Source organism: Madurella fahalii (genome assembly GCF_045866475.1).
Source record: "Madurella fahalii IFM 68171 DNA, scaffold_2, whole genome shotgun sequence".
Lineage (NCBI taxonomy): Eukaryota > Fungi > Ascomycota > Sordariomycetes > Sordariales > Madurella > Madurella fahalii.
Window position 1 is genome coordinate 1,543,413 of NW_027263972.1, and position 16,435 is coordinate 1,559,847.

The 16,435-nt window shown below is 55.5% G+C and overlaps 3 protein-coding genes across 3 annotated transcripts; all 3 read right to left on the reverse strand.

Annotated features, from left to right (window-relative positions):
• Positions 1-701: 701 nt before the first annotated feature.
• Positions 702-2,660, reverse strand: MFIFM68171_03198 (uncharacterized protein; the record flags this gene model as incomplete). The annotated part of the gene is made up of 11 exons (XM_071058619.1): positions 702-1,219; positions 1,284-1,354; positions 1,414-1,522; positions 1,569-1,605; positions 1,653-1,743; positions 1,808-1,844; positions 1,911-1,986; positions 2,036-2,065; positions 2,190-2,329; positions 2,404-2,457; positions 2,528-2,660. The coding sequence occupies 11 exons, from the start codon at positions 2,658-2,660 to the stop codon at positions 702-704; spliced, it is 1,296 nt and encodes a 431-aa protein (XP_070914720.1).
• A 2,645-nt stretch (positions 2,661-5,305) lies between these two features.
• Positions 5,306-7,058, reverse strand: MFIFM68171_03199 (Receptor-like proteiny region, transmembrane domain-and RING domain-containing protein 2; the record flags this gene model as incomplete). Its single annotated transcript, XM_071058620.1, has 3 exons — positions 5,306-5,711; positions 5,786-6,765; positions 6,831-7,058. 3 exons carry the CDS (start codon positions 7,056-7,058, stop codon positions 5,306-5,308), a joined length of 1,614 nt encoding a protein of 537 aa, XP_070914721.1.
• A 2,093-nt stretch (positions 7,059-9,151) lies between these two features.
• On the reverse strand, positions 9,152-10,184 carry MFIFM68171_03200 (uncharacterized protein; the record flags this gene model as incomplete). The annotated part of the gene is made up of 2 exons (XM_071058621.1): positions 9,152-9,646; positions 9,948-10,184. 2 exons carry the CDS (start codon positions 10,182-10,184, stop codon positions 9,152-9,154), a joined length of 732 nt encoding a protein of 243 aa, XP_070914722.1.
• Positions 10,185-16,435: the final 6,251 nt, after the last annotated feature.

Consider the following 16,435-nt stretch of genomic DNA (forward strand, 5'->3'; position numbering starts at 1 on the left):
GAGCTTGCCATTACTTCTTTTCACTTGTACATAGTTTACGCCTTCTCTTCGCATCATTCGCTTTCTTGCCCAGTGAGGCATTCACGACACATTTAGGGGCGTTTTGTACGATTTATGCGGCACGGCATAAGGATTGGCATGGACGGGATGGGTTAGACGGGAAATATCATGGACGGCGGCGCACAATCATCCATCCGGGTCAGGGATCAAGGGTAGATTTATATGAGCCCCACGACGAGATATAAAAACAAACTGCCGACGCTCTGCCGTTGCATTGATAACAATTTTCTCCTTTGCCGGTGATGGCCACTCCAGCGTCCAACTGTGAAATGCCAGGTACAGCTGGGATGGCTCCGCATCATGGCAGGACATTGTACGGTACACCGTGCACCTGACAGCCCAACCATCGAAAATCATAATCCTGGTTCTAATCCGTATCTCCTAACTCGAGACCCTTTTTTATATAGACCCGCCTCCCTGCGCCTGACATCACAACCATTGCAATCCATAACTCCAGTTCCAATCCGTATTTCTTAACTCCAGAGCCCTCTTATTATCGAACCGCTCCCCGCTCCCCGCTCACCTGCGCACCTTGTAGTACGTCAGGGAGTAGTGAAATATTCAAGACCCAAGGGAGGGGGGCGGTTGTTATCCAACTCAGTTTTTTCTTCTTGTCTCAGTCCCCGGGAGCACACACCTCTCTACCTCCTCCCACCTGCCCCGATGATGACTGTGTTCCCCAGCGGGGGCGCCGCGCCTCCCACCTCCTCGCTTATGCTTGTTCCGTAGTCGATGTCGACTCGCACTTCGGACATGGCTTGCACATGTTCCCCCGGCCGATCTGGATTCCGGGCCGGAGGTGGGGCCTGCGGCAGAGGTTGCTGCTGGTTGGGAGGGCTCGGCGGCGGAACGTCTCCGCGACCGGCTGCCGGGGCCGGGGGTTTGTTGGAGGGAGGGGACTTTGCGTCCGGGGAGGTGGGCGCGTCGGCGGTTTCGGTGCTGCAGATGCTGGTGAGGATGCAGGTGCGGGTCGCGACGGCGTCGTCCCTGGGTTTGTTGCTCGGTTGGATGTGGGGACCTGTTGAGCCTAGGTTTGCTATTCCTAGACCTTGTTCCAATCCGGCCAAGGCATAAGGGCAGGACTCGTCGGATACTGCCGTCTGGCCGGAGGTGTTGTCACGCGAGGTGACCCAGTGGATTACGATGGCGGAAAAGAGGACTGAGGGTGTGTCAGTGGGATGATGTCGTTGGGATGAGAAGAAGGGGATGGGGTTTAAGCGTACTGTCACTGTTGCAACACATGAGACATATCCAGCCTGGTTCGCCGCCGAGTGCCATTAATACGGTCAGGTTGCTTATCAAGTGTTAGTGGCCGCAATGTGGTGATGCAAAGGGGATTGTGTGGTGGCTTACACTATACTGCTCGAAAGCGTGCAGATGCATCCTACAAATGTCCTCAGAGCCACAGTTCTTAGCCTCCTGCTGCGGGGTGTATGCTGGAAGTTATTGTAAGAGTAAAGCCCTAGGTCCTATTAGCGTGGAACTGCCGTATTCCAAGTAGAACCTACTGGATAATGGCTTGAGGAAAAGAACAGTGAGGTAGATCTAACTTGTTAGTGCCTCGGGTCGATGGCACCGGTGGTTCGACTCACATTGACTAAAAGATCAAAGGCTATCAACGGTATCACGGTACCTCTCCGCAGGCCGATGATGCACTGGTTGGTGTCCACTTTTACGATACGACTTCCCGCTGGTGTCAGAGGTTACGAATCGGAAACAGCATGGTAGGGGTCGGGGTTTGCTATACAAGATGAAGTTGAACACGACCACAACAATGAACACCGCTGAGCATAACATAGTCAGCGACACGCTAGTGGCGAAAGAGTGGACGGGAGTCCCCGAGAACTCACTCAACATGCCGAACGAGTTCAACAGATACAGTTTGGAGCTGAAGCGTGGGATTATGTTGCCGGATCGTATTATATACTTTCCCCAATTAGCTGAGTAGTCCCGGCCTGGAGGTGCAAGTCCGTACCGCCCTCTCTACCAGGAACAGGTAGATGAGCTGTGAAGATGTCAGCGCAGGGTTGTGAGTCTCGAATGCCCTGAGAACCTCACAATCTTCATGACCAGGTTGTTAGCATGTTTCCTGCTCGCCTACCACCCGGCTGGAACTCAAGAGGGCTCACCTTCGTCGTCATGTAGCAAATGAGGCAAATCAGGATGGCAGCCTCGCAGGCAGATGCCGAGGAGTCTACGCCAAAGCCGAGCTGGAGAGTTGCAGCGGCAAAGACAAACAGGAACGAATCGATGTAGATGGCGAAGGCAACTACGGGGCTCAACACATGTCAGTTCTCGGCTAGGACGAAAACGCAAAAGGCTGTTTGCAGGGGCTCCACGCACGCCATTGTACAAATGCGAGCCGCTTCCAAGCCTTGACTTGCAGGCATCTCTGGGCTATACACAGCCATGAAGTTGCATTAGCAGGTCTAGACCATATTAAGCGAGTGTGAGGTCGGGGTCTCACTGAGAAAGGCCGAGACGGTGGCAAGAGACAGCATTGCGAGGATGACGCTAACGACGACGCCAGCCAGCGGTTCGCCGTACCGACCGTCATCTTCGATTTGGGTGGTTCGTAGAGCAAGTGGAGGAAGAGTCATAGCCGTTGTTTGCAAGTCTGGAGAGCAGATGATGGAAGGGAGAGGGAGAGGAGGCAGTTTTCAAGTCGGCACGCGGGGTAGGAAGCTCAGTTGCTAGGATTGGACGGCGTCAACAGATCGGCGATGATCCTGTATCATTGGAAGAGAACATTTCGCCCATTTTCTAGGGGGCGGTGTGCTCCAAATCGAGTATGGACGCAGTACTCGGCCTGAGAGGAAATAGGGCGCCCAAAGTCGCAGCGGATTCGGAGAGATGGAGATCAAAAGAAAGAGTGGGAAGGATGTGAAAATGGTGCCCGAGCGGCAGCCATGCTTCACGCGTCCATTCGCCACCATCTCTTGGGCATACCCTACTTCCTTCCCCTGTTGATAGACTATTCCGCTCGCAACCTTAAGCCAGCAAGACGATGTATCTTTGTCCAAACAGTTGCATAGTGCAGAGAATGGCTCTTGGCTAGGTGAACCGAAAACAAGCCCCTGTGATTATTTGCTCTTGCGGCTACGGTTAGCATTGCAACTCTGAAGACAAGGTGGCGAAGGTATCGGAAAGCTATTCTCCATAGAGATGGAGATGGCTATACAGACACCAGACACAACTGGGGAAAAAAGTTATTTTGAGAGAGAGAGAGAGAGAGAGAGAGAGAGAGAGAGAAAAAAAGAAAGGATACGGGAAGAAGTAAAACAAAAAAAAAGAAAAAGCAAGACGAGGGACATATGTGAGTCGTCGGTCGTGGCTTGGCCTTCAGCTCTCGATGGGATCTTGTGAGGTTCCAATGCAACATACGTGACCTATTGCTGGCCAGTCCAACCCTCCGAGACGGTGCAACCGCCGCCACCGATGCAAAGCAGAACGAGAGCTCGCCGTTGATCGACACTCCATTGCGAACCGGCCAAGATACGGTGGCGTAATAAAGTCTGAACACTGTGGCGAGCGTAATGCCGTCAAGCGTGGCGCATGCGGGCAAGAGACGGGATCTCGAGATTCTCAGACAAATCAGATCGGGAGGCTGCAGGATTAGCTTTGATTGCAGCGGCCGGTAATGCAGCATGCCGGCCTTGGAGATAGCCGTGAGACCATCACTAGTTCATCACGGCTGAGGCATGAGCCAACCATCGCCTCTGTTGCCGCAAGCCACGGATAGGAGGGGTGCAGGCCGGGCCGGGGTCCTCGGGCTCTGCCGAAAAGATCTTGAAGTTGCTATTGTGTCCATACTCGTGAGAGAACAAAGCAGGAAGACGGTCTATCAAGAAGATAGCGATTGTTTCGTTCCCTCGTGAGTGAGAATCGACGTGGAGGCAAAGATGGACAGGGCCAGACCACACGTCCAGTACCTTACTGCAACGGTAGGAAGCCTGCCGTCCAAATTGGGTTTAGCAGACACTGGACAACCCTTGCGTCGATCATTCTGGCGATCCGTGCTCCTCCGCAGTGGAGACGAACCGGAAACCGGAAACCGGGTGGCCCAGGTACTTAACACTAATTCCGTGCCGTGCCGTGGTGGACCTCAAAACGGGGCCCGTTGGCAAGGGCCAGGTGCCCAGGGAAAGTAGCTAAATACTACTATTTCTCTCAGATCGTCTCTTACTGTTACCAATATCTCTTACCGTCTCCCGTTTCATCCACAACAGAAGAGCGTCCCGAAAAGGAGCAGGTCTCACAACTTCTCCAGCATCGTATCACCCGAGAGACTTCTCGAGTCTTCCGAATCCCAGCCTCGCAGGGTCTACTGCACCTCAAGATTACTGTAATACGTTGCACGCGCTCCGATGACTTGCGTAGACTAAGACAAACAATCTTCTCGAACTATCGTTATGTAAGTTGCCGCTCGTGATACACGCACCATAGCAGATACACCCCTCACCGCCCATGCAAGTTCAGCCCGTCGCCAATACCTCCGTCCGTCTGCTTCCATACACAGTTCAAAATTCAAACCTAAGTTCCAACCCACAAGTTTGAACCGCCTCCGTAGTTTAGCGTATCGGCTACAACACCGCAACCGTGTGAGTATATACCGTTTACGTGGACAAATAGCCCGCCGTGACCGTGTCGAAAGACCCGAAACATGTTCCGATCCTGCTGCTTGCCGAATCCCAATTACATGACTGATCCACCGCGTTGAGAGGAAAAAAAAAAAAAAAAAAAAAAAAAAAAGAGGAGTAGCAACAGAAAAACTGCAACGCCATCAAATGCTGCATCGTAGTGCCGTGCTCGCAAAGGACAAGAAAGGAATTTAAACGGAATATGACGCCTCCAAACGCCAATCTACCGTGCCGGCGGCCAGTCATCCAGGCCCAGTCCCTGTTCCATTCAGTAGGAAAAGTAGAAGGCAACGAGATCAGCCGTGTCCCCCTCCAAAAGAACATCTCGCTCGAAACAAGAACATTACCCAACGCAGTCCCGGATCCCATACACACCGCCTCAAAATCAGTAGCAATACCAGCAGCATTAAATCATTACTCGCTCGCCCTCCATCCACAACCCATATCGAAGAAGAGGAGGGGTATCTTAACCAAAACCCAAAACCTTCAGAAGAAAAGAAGACAAGAGGGAGAGAGAGAGAAGCATCCTCTTTCCAACAAAAAAGAGGCGCAGGACAAAGCCAGTCGATGACAAACCAGCGCGTCTTGCGCGGAAAAAAAGGAACTCAGCCGGCCCCGCGTGTGGGCGACTGCGTCCTCGTCCGGATTCTGAACCGCTCCCTCAGCCGATCCGCCAGCCTCGCCGCCCTGCGCCCGCGCTGCTCCTCCGTCTCGCCACCGCCGCTGCCCGATGACTCTCGCTGCTGCTGCTGCTGTTGCGAGCGATGGCGCCTAAGGATCTCGATGCGCTCCTCGACCGACGCGTTCCGTAGTCTGTGCAGGTCGAGGAACCTCGAGGAGCGTCTGCGTTGCTGTTGGGTCGCCGTAGTGGCCGTGTTAGTGGAATTAGGCACGGCGGTAGGGTCTTGCCACTCGGTTATTGAGAGTGGCGGCGGTAGTTGGAGGGGGTTCTCGTCTGGGTCAGAGGAGGCGGAGGTGGACTGCTCGTCCTGGGGTCGGAGGTCGAGGCGACTTTTTGGTGGGGAAATTACGTTAGTGGATTGTGGAGGTTGATAGAAAGCGAGTAGAAGGGGGGAGCGGCTTACCATAATGGGCATGTCCCAGAGATGTTGATCAGCCAGGGATCGATGCAAGGCGGGTGGAATTTGTGGTCGCACGGCAGGACCCGGACGTCCTCGCCGACGGTGAAGTCCTCGGTGCAAATGGAGCAGCCGAGGTGCTCTTCCGAAGGGCGGTGCTCGGTCTTGGGTTCACCTTTATCTCCCGTGTCTACAGTGTCCACAGCGATAGCAGTTGCTTGGCCTGCCGTTGTTGGCAACGCATCGGGCGGGGCCGATACCGCACCGGACATGGGTGCGGCAGTGCTCTGGCGCGTTTCCGGCGACCGTGGTTCTTCCGGGATTGCTGATAATCTTGTTCCCAATCCTGGGTCTGGCGATGCTCCTGACCGCTGGGATTCCAGTTCAAAGGCGGGGTCGGGCTTCCCCGGGCTGGGGTCTCCGAATTTCACGATGGGTAGTGTCTCTAGCACGGCACGCGCTAGACCTTTTGCCCGGCTCTGCCGCGGCCGGCCGCCGTAGCCGGACCGCGGGCCGTACCGCTCAGGGTAGCGGTGCGCTCGGATGGCTCCGGTCGCAATGATGACCAGAAACAGCAGCGTGATGAGGCCTGTTATGCTATACAGGATACTCATCGCGACGGCCGAATTGCTCCCGTTCCGTTGCTCACCACCCGGCTCCACAATGGTGACATTGGTGTTCCCCGAAATGGTCGCGCGCAAAATCCCACCGGCTCTGACTGTGTTGTTCATGGTATCCCGGGCTTCTCCTGAATCTGCCATGGTGTATATCGAGGTGTAGCGCAGATCTTCGCCCTCCAGCGTGCAGCAGTTCCCGTCTATGCTATAGAGCAGGATCGCCCTGGGCTCCTCAGCCATGAATTCATTTACCACCTGCGTCGCGTTCTCGGGGTCGCAGCTTAGAAAGATAATCGATTCCGGGATGGCCAGGCGCTCGGAACTGAGGGGGCTTTCAGCCGAGACCAGACTCCCGCGAATCCAGATAGCCTGAGGCGAGTTAGCGCCAACCTTGTTCTTGTAGGAATCGGGCCTGGAGAGATTTCAAAACTCACGCTTCTGATCGGCTCGCTCTGGTTCAGACCCGCGGATGTGGTTAGCGGGTAGACGCTGTACGTCAATTGCAGCGCCTCCGTCTCGGGCGCTGTGAGCTGGAGGTGCATGAGCGAGTCCAGCTGCCACCCGGGCGCTTCCGGTATCGAGGATATCCTCGCATCCTCGGCTCGTACCCCCGCGATGGCCGATAGGAGCGAGGCGAGAAGCAGCCGCCACAACGAAGCCATCTTTTCCAGCACCGGCGACGGTCGACGTCGCTGCGGGCTACACCGGAATCAGGATGGCTTAGAGGGCCTCAAGCGGCGATTCGAGTCGGCGCGGGGTTGGTCGCGGTTGTAAAAGGAAGACTCGAGTGGGCGGCGACGAGAGAAAATGGTCGGAGAGAATCAATGTTTGGCAGGCCGCGCCTCACATCTCAGGTCGCCCGGCGAAACATGACTCTGGGCTCGTGTGCCTCTGTTGTCCTCGGTTTCTTCGATTCCTGATCGTCGACTAAGGCGTATGCTAAGAGACTGGGGGGAAGCAGGCTTGCTTACTGCAGGACGCAGGACCGCAGAAGAAGCTTGGTCCAGCCGGAAACGAGTGGCAAGTCGCAGCTCACGGGGAGGAGAGCGGTAATAGTGGGGTACCCCGGGTTCCGGCACCGACGGCACTTGAGCCAGGGTATCTGCGTACCCCGGACAAGGCTGCCAAGCAGTGGATCAAGGTATACGGATCATGAACTTCGGCGGCTGTGCAGGGCTGTCTGATTGTTGCTGTTCGCACACACACACAAGGTCCCTGCGAAACAGGGCATTGACAGGGATGCAGTCGCTATTCGACCAAAATGGAGTAGAGGACAATGTCTACGGCGCTCGAAACCGAGGCTTGAGGTGCATCGGTAGACGGGGGCGTTTTGGAACTGTTTTAGTGCCTGTGCTGCTTAAAGCAACCACAAGCCCCAGCAGTCGTGCTTTGCGAATTGGCATCGTTATGCGCGGCGCTCCCCCGTGCGCCGGGGCCAGGAGGGCTGTATAGTGTACCGTACGTTGTCATTGTTCCTCTTTGCATCAATCCGCCGAGTCCCTGCAGATTCTTGCCGCCAACCTCGGCATTTCGGAGCCTCGATACGGACTACATAGTTTCGCCTGCAATACATAAAGCCAGGTCGACCGAGCCTCGCGGACTCGGGCATGCCGCTGCATACTCCCGAGCAGAGCAATTCTAGATTACACAATTACCTTGTAGCCGCAATGCAAAAGTTATTCCCTGGTTTCCAGGTTCGTGTCCTCGTGAGGTTGTCCCGCATCGACGGTTCCCTGCATACCGAGACCCACCGTGATCCTTGGTTCCAGGTCAAGCACCAGCCCTGCCAAAACATCAATGTTTGACATTGTAAATAATCGGCTGGGTCGGAGAATTTCTTTTTTCTTCTTCGAGCTCTGCCGAGGGTTCCGGTGATCGGCAGCCAAGTGTCAGATGCTAAACACTACTGCCCGAAAGCTGACTGCGCCCTCACCAAGAGGATTGCTAGGCAAAGTAACGAGGTTGACACCCATACCCACGAGTAGAATTGGTCGCTTAGTGGCTAACGGGGAACAGCAAAAAAGAGTGGCAGTTGCCCCAAATGAATCAAGGTTCACAATATAGCATAAACATTTGGATTCCTGCAGGTCTTGTCCTCCGGTAAGAAGATGTGTACCTGTCAGGGGTTCACACGCGAAGTGTTACAGGTCCTGGCAGATCTTACAGCACGCCCGGCACTGGCGGTGCGGCTAAATTCAGAGTGCCCAATATTAGCATTCTGGTTCCTGTGCTTGGTTTGCCAATGTCCAGAGTGTATGAATGTTTATGAGCGTTTCCATGGCCGCCTGAATCGCTCCCGAGCAGGAGTGCAACGCGCAAAACAAACGATCTGCAACCATCCTTACGGGTTTGCCAGGCGGGAATCTTACCGGTGCTCTCTCCGTTGGCTTGTTTATGTGAGGGTTGGGTTGGGTTGCGTACCGGTTATGTCATGATGGAATAACGCGCTAAGACATCGATGATTCCGTCCGCGGAGAAAGGCTCGCTTAGCTTGAAAAGGGGGGCAGGCTTACGAAGAGATCTTTCCCGTGCCATTCGAAACCCCCTTTGTCCCTTCACAGTCTTCTGGTCGAAACAGGATTGCCCGATTATCGGAACGACTCTATAACTTGGGAAGACAGACCATCGAAGCGCATATGAGGCCGTCGGCCATTCTGCCCCTAGCTTCGCGGTAACAATATGGCGTATAATTCGGTGGACACGCCATGAGAGCCGAGACTTCATTGGGACTGACGAGTTGTCTCGCCGGCAAATCTCAAATCTCCTCCATATCCTCGAGATCGTCGAGAACCGGAAAATCGCCAACCTCTACCCGTTCTGGCCTCACGAAAACGCCGCGCTTGAGTTCCGACTCCTGGCCCCAGTAACGGGTCCCCCCAATGCTTCCGTCGTTCTTGCCAACTGGCTCGTCCAGCTGGATGCCCACCCAAGCACCGAGGCCTGGAATCTCCTTGACGTCGCCCACGTACTTGATTTCTCCTCGTCTGGTGTCGTCTTGGCCAATCCTGCATCTCTTCCCGACGCTGATACCGCGGGCCTCAATTTCTTGTGCAATAGTCGCAATCTTTGCCTGCTCGTGGCTCGGAGCATCGGGGTTGAAGCGCCCGAGCTTCTCAGCCTTCTTCCAGGCGAGAACTGAGTCGCTCTTCTTTTCGTATTCTTCCTCGGGCAATACATATTTGTCGACACCAGCAGTACCCGAGAAATTGGGCCTCGCTGAGGGAGGTCGAGTATCCACGATCTGACAGTTCTGGTTAGACAAGATTTCATTGTACACCTGCAATTTCCATATCCTCAACTCTGGTGGATGACCGTGTGAAGGCAGAAGCTATACGTGGGGTAGAAATCTCGAAGTTTCGGCAATGGCCTCGCGGGCAACTGGCGAGCGTTCGGAACACGAGGGGTGCTCTCCTGGGAATGGAAGGGGGTGGTTTCCGGCATCTAATCACCGATTGGAACCTCACCGCGTGCACTTGCACTTCGAAAGGACGCTTGCAGAAGAGCGTTCCGATGCGGGAGTGCCAACATGAAGTGCCAATAGCCACACTGACCTTTAGCTCAGCGTAAGGCACGAGCGGAAACTCGTGCAGGCGGACTGCTTCCTCGTCGGGAGCCTCGACTGGAATTGCCTCGTTGGATGACGTCTTGAGGATAATTTGCTGACAAGAGGGAGGAATGCCCGTGACAGACTCTAGTTTAGTTTTAAGTTGGGAGATGGACCACGACGGCGTGATCCGTCTCTCAGAAGACGAGTAGTCAGAGACTACGTAGAGGGGCACATCAGCCATGGCTGGAGGTTATCTTTACAACAATTGATCTGGATCGATGACTGCCCTCCTTCGTAACAGCGTTAGCAGAATAGACGGTAAAACCGATAGGGTCACCAGGTGGTGGTAGCTAACGAGACTTTGTCACGGCGAACAACTGTTTGCTCGTCCTTCGCGGGGGTGACTTGGATAGGTCGCCGACAGAGGAAAGTAGTCTTCTAGGCAAGGGAATAAAACCGCTTACCAAAGTCAGAACTCAGAGCCACTCATGGAAACGAACAGAAATCACTGCTCTCCCTCTTTTTCTCGATCTTGATGACAAAGCTGATTAGGGGACGGAGTCTGGGAAGGTGGGGTGGATGTTGTTCCAGGTGCAAGATGCTCAATCTGCGTAGGTTGGCTTGGCAATGTGGGCCCGATCTACACCGCCTGCCACAGTCGTCAAAGCCACACTAAGCTCGTGACTTCCCTGCTCGAAGCCATCTCAGGACGGGAAGTTCCCGTTTTTTGTCCCTGAGATTACAAGCCCCGTCACTTACGGAACACCGTAATCGATCAAGAGCTTGCGGAACGAACATCGTTTGATTCAGCCACAGCAAACTAACCAAGACGCAACTTGGCTCGGCAGCCCGCCCAGCGCCAACGCCAGCGGGCGTTCGGGACGGAAACGACACAGCTCGAATGTTCCATCCAGAGCTTCGATTGGATTGCGCCCGTTTGCCGTGTGCCGTGTGCCGTTTGCCGTTTGCCGTTTGCCTCCAGCCGGCCAGGAACCATGTCCCTGGGAATCCGCAGTACCAGCTCGTCACGGCAGCTTGGATGCAGTCAAACATGAGATTTCACGGCTACCTGATGGTCAAACGCCCCCGCACCAAGACGATTGGCCGGCCCTGAGAGGCAGTCATCGGCTGCCTGCCCGGAGGCACCGTGCTGCTGGTCTCATGGTTTCCGACGGGTTCCAACATTTTGAGGTCGCTGCCCGAACCCGAACACTACCCTTCGGTGCGATCCGCCGTGCCCGGCTGGGCTGCCTCTGTGCAAGACGGCTGGACAATGGGCTGAAACGCGCCCTGGAGGTTCACCGCAGCACCTCACAAGTCTCTTCCCCCCCCTCCCCCTCGTTAGTCCCCCTTTGGGCCCGACTCCCTCTTCGGCCCGCATCGCACATCGCGGCAATCGTTGCTGCGAGGACTGTACAGCGCCCCAAATGCCATGGTCTCTGTTGCACCCACATGCCCAACCTCCTTTCCACCCCTTGCAATACTCCCATTCCAAAGTCAACAGTCCATGCAATTGACCCCTCCAAGACTGGTCTGCATGATTGGACGTGACCAGCTCCTCTCATCAACTGCGTCGCAGCAACGAGGGGGATTTCCGCTCAATTGTCGCATCACGCTGCCCTCGGTGTGGCCTCAACGGTGACAGGGACAGGGTTCCGAGACATTTGTCGGGCGACAGGTCATATGCATGTTTGCTACCCAAGATCTGTTCCTGTGCCATTCACCGCCAAGTTGGGTTGCTGGACAATCTTGCGCTGTTCGGAATCGTTTCCACGCAGGCTCGAAGAGGCCGTCCTGACCAGGTTTACGCCTAGCCGCCAGGGCGTGTCTCTATATCGACCGGGTCGTGGGGCAGCGCACAAATGTACCTCTGCTCAAGCGCAACAAACTTCCGGATACTTACCATCCTCTCCAATGGCGTCTCAAGCGAGGTGACTTTGGGCGAACGCCGGCTCCAACGCCCGAGACCGATCGCCAGCCGTCAGATCTCGCTTGTCAGAAAACGGGCAGTCTGCACTGTCTCCTGCCCGCTCATCGAAGAATCATGACGTCGACGAGAGTCATGTCCTTTTGGTTGCGGGAGGGCCAGCAAAACCTGGCCACTCGTAATCTACGAGAAGTACATGGAGAGGATATACAAAGTACAGTAGTCCCTTCGCGCATGCAGAGAAGTATACGGAGGCCAGGTCAGGCCATATATGCAAGGCCAGCGAGGTCGCTCCCTCTTCAGCTACCGATACCCGACGATTCGTTTGCCTTCGGTCCTTGGACGGTCCCGGTCCCAACCCGGATTGGACACTCTTGTTGTCCAATGGTCCGAGCAGAGTGCCGGAAGGAAAATAAAGCTAACCAAAGCGAACGTTGGCTGCACCATTCCATAGGCTCGAATGTGCCCTGGCAGCAAGGTCGGGAACGAACGACATACATGCAGTTCATCTCACTTGACTTGGCGACTGTTTGATATTCGCAGCCGACGAAACGGCCGGCAGCCGAGAAACAACATGCGCCGGACACGCAAACAGTCTATATGTCGCCGATTATCAATGGCATTGACACCCACGTACTCATATGATTGAGCGCCAGCAAACGGGGTTTATTGGGAGAGAGCGTTTGCTGCCTCGTTCGGACCACAACATCGAGAAACAAGCCGAGAATGATGCGCTTCGCCTCCTTGCCTGTCCGCTGCCCTGACTCACAACATTGACTCCTTGACGCCGGGTAAGGCCATACGTAGTTTCCGCGGCCTCGCATCTCGAGGGTTGCTCTGCCCGCCTTTCGCCTTGCGACAGGCGCCACCATGCGGCTATATCGCCCACGGGGTCCACGTATGCATGTGAATGACTGGAAGGACGGTACGACAGCGCAGGACCCAATCATTCGGGGCATCCGATTGCCGCTTCTGGAGCGACCGTAGCATAAGGCAAAGGATCAATGTGGGTGGACAGGGTTGTGGCTGAGCCCGCTTCACTCAGCTTTCCATTTCCCATTTCTGTCGGATTGGGCTTCAAGGCATCTCGTTTGAGAACAGGAATCGACACGGGCTCATGATGGCCAGGCCGGTCCCGATGGGGAGTCGGAAGAATCACGCGAGGGCGAAATACATTAGAAGACATCGGAGCAGAACAAGGCTGCCGGGAGGTGGAGACATGGTTTGCAGGCTAGCCAAGTAAGTCGCAGCCGGCCGAGCAATACTCTGACCGGGAAATTCTCGAAAACAAGGGAACAATGTCGAAAGCGGGAAGGCGATTCATGATCGACTTGCCGCGCTTTCTGCCCCGCAACAACCCTGATCCATGGTGCGGGGGAAGAAACGGACATAGTTGACCGCCAGTTCGTCGGCCCTTGTCGTTACGGGAGCAAGTCCGGCTAGCTCGTCCCTCATGTACCGCAACAATGCCGGCATTGCAATCCCAGGCTGTGCCACCACTTCCTATGGGCCGGCGCCGAGTGCCCCTCTCTGACGGCTCTCGTACATACATGTACTGTACACTGACAATCCCATTGTTAGCCGTCGTTTGGTTGCCTGCCCCGCCAAACGCTATCCAAGGCAAGCGGCGTCTGACAAAGGCTGTATGATGTGGGCTGGCGTGGGACAGGTTCCGGGGACGCACAGACGGCGAGTCTAGCGAGCAAGTCGCCATCTGCCTCCTCGTCCCGGCTCAGAGGTGTTGACTACGCGAATATCTCGCCCCTGTTTGTCTCGTGTCTGGGGATATTGCGACGGTTCGGTTCGAACTTCAGTCGATGCTGCGGTGCTAGGGGCCCATGCGCCTGCGATCCATGCGAGCAATGCTGAGTTATGAGCGTCCGAATTGCACATCCCTGCTGCATTGCGGCCGGGGGGTGTCGCCCAAGCTCTGGGCAGCGAACAGATGCAGTCTTGCTGCGCTGCCATTTTGCGCACGGAGGTTCGAAAATAAAGCCAGAGTGCGCACAAGAACGATCAACAGAGGCTGCAGGGCCTGACCAAGCTGGCTGTGTTCCCAAAGCGGCCATGCGGCTCAGATGCCCATTGAACGCACAGGATCTTGGATCTCATCAAAACCCATGTGCAACCCCGGGCCCAGGGTGCGAGCCGAAGGATGGCAGTCTCTGGGTAGAAGGCGGATCGAAGCGAGCCTCGCGTGCCGCTCCAATTCGGTTCGGCGACTCCTCCGTGCGTCTAGTATCGGACCTCGATCGTAACCATATCCCTCCCCTCTCTTCTTCTCGTAACATGGTTTTTGCCGGTCAGATCTAGCTTCTCCCTGACGCACGATGCCAGATGGGGTCCATCCCAGTGTCCCGCATCAGTGACGTCTGAGCCTCGACGATGCAACACGGTCAACCAAACCGCCAGACCACCAAATCGTCGGACCTACAAAAACATTGAAAGACAGGGTCATGGATTTCAAATCGAGGCATGGACCACTTACTGCCCCCTTCACCGTTCGCAAATCCCTCTGCTCCGTATGCTCAACCTGGCTGGTTCCGATCGAGGTCCATCCATTTGCCAAGGGTAGTTTCAAACTCATGGAGCCCATGCCCCATGCGTTTTTCCCTCGCCTTTGTAGCCACCCAATTCATGGCGGTCTCGTTCCCCGGCTTCTCCACGTCCATCATCCTCCTCTCGGCCAGGAGCGGTCATGCTTGTTTCTTCAAGCCCGCGGCTCGGATGATGCCTGCTGGAGCAATGCAGGTTGCAGCGGCGACTTTGGCCAACGCCTTGCCGCGCTTTGCACACGCCTCCAGTTCCTCATCCCGCAAAGCCCCGTCCGCGGCCGTGCCTCGCGGCCGCGGACGGCCTGGCGGCATCAAGAGGGCATTGCTGGTTCGTGGGGGGAGAGTGGAAAAAGGGAATCCAAGAGACGGACCGGTCGAGCCCAACTAGCAATGGCAGTTTGGCCAAATTTCAACCTGACCACTCGCAGGGGCCGCACCCCCTCCCGTAGGTTTCTTCGTGGCCCGCAGGGCTCTACCGGCCCCCATTCTTCGACGCACAATGGCAGTGTCTGCGCCATAAACACGGCATGTCATCGAATTAAACCTTGCTAATCAAATAGGTTGCCAGGGGACATGCACGACTTCGTGGCCATGCCTGGCAACCTTTCGAGTCATATGGCTCCGTGTTGGACTCTCTTGTTTCTCGACATCTCTAGAACCCTTTTCGCACCCCAGAACAAGCCTCATTTCAGCCAATTGGACTAGGCGGTGAACATCTGGGGAGAGCCACATTGTCCAACTCTTACAAAGCAAAGGTTGTTTCGGCCTTTGTTTTCGAGGAATCGGTATTTCGACTAGCCGTTCATGTCAAAGGTTCGTCTCGGCCATGAACGGTTGGACTGTGTCAGTGTCTTCCATATCTGGACGAGCTGCCCGACATGGCGGAGCCGATCCTTGGTACCGGCTTTGGATATTGCAACTATATCGGGAACTCCCCAAACCCAACCGAAGTCGCCCTGGCGCTTCTTGAGGCACGGTGGCTACCTCCAGGAGTTGCCGGTATCTGACAGGGCATCTCTACCGGACAAGCCATGCGTTTGGCAAGCAGGGGGGGGGGGGTTCGGTACGTATGTACCTCTAAAAGATACCCTTGCCGGGGTCCCCCCCCCCCCCCCCCAAGGCCCTATGCAAAAAGCCCAGAGCCTATTGCTTAGCATCCCTAAGCCCTGGCCCTCCTCGCACATCCTCAACCCGCTGTTTCTCTGGACTCCACACAGTCTACTACGCCCGCCCCCCTGCCTCACCCACCACCCCCTCTCCCGGGCCTATCCACAATGTCTCTCGCCTCGCCATCAACACAACTTTGCAGAAAGTCTGTACATTCCCGGATAGAATGTCGTTTTGTTCTTAGTATCCCATCTTTAAAGTCCTCCCCCTTCCCGGTTGTATCTTCTCTCGTATCCCCCGGACCCTGGTTCTGTCCCCCACAATCCTCTCACCAACTTTTGAACAGGTACGCCGTCATAGAACAAAATTTTATTTCCCCTTTCCCCATCCTGGTCGTCAGTCCGCATCATCAAGCCCCTTCCCTGCACCTTGTTTCCCTTCTCCCGCCTGGGGAGACGATGGCTATGGAGAAGACGCACTCTATTCCCCTCAAGCAGCAGCACTCCGTCAATCTGGTCTGACCGAACGTACCTATCCGCCAGCGTTCCTTTTCTCTGTCATCTACTTTATCGACCCGTGTTATCCCTTGTTCATTGGTGGGCGGCTGCTCGAGAAGCACCAATCACGTTGATGTCTATCGTCAATACACGGGCCACTCCTTAAGAAGAGCTACAGTCTCAGCAGCCCCATCGGAAAGGGATCTTCTCTCGCTCAGTGGACGACTGGGCCCCTTTTTCCTCCTCTTCCCTCACGCGCCCCTCTGCGGTGACTTGCAAGAACCTGAGCCGCGTTTATCCCATCCCAGCCTTCCTCAACCGACGGTATATTGTACCTCGACTCCTACCCTGGGCCCCAACTGACAGCCGACAACCCTCCTCCTGCCTCTTTGAAGCTCTCCTGGCG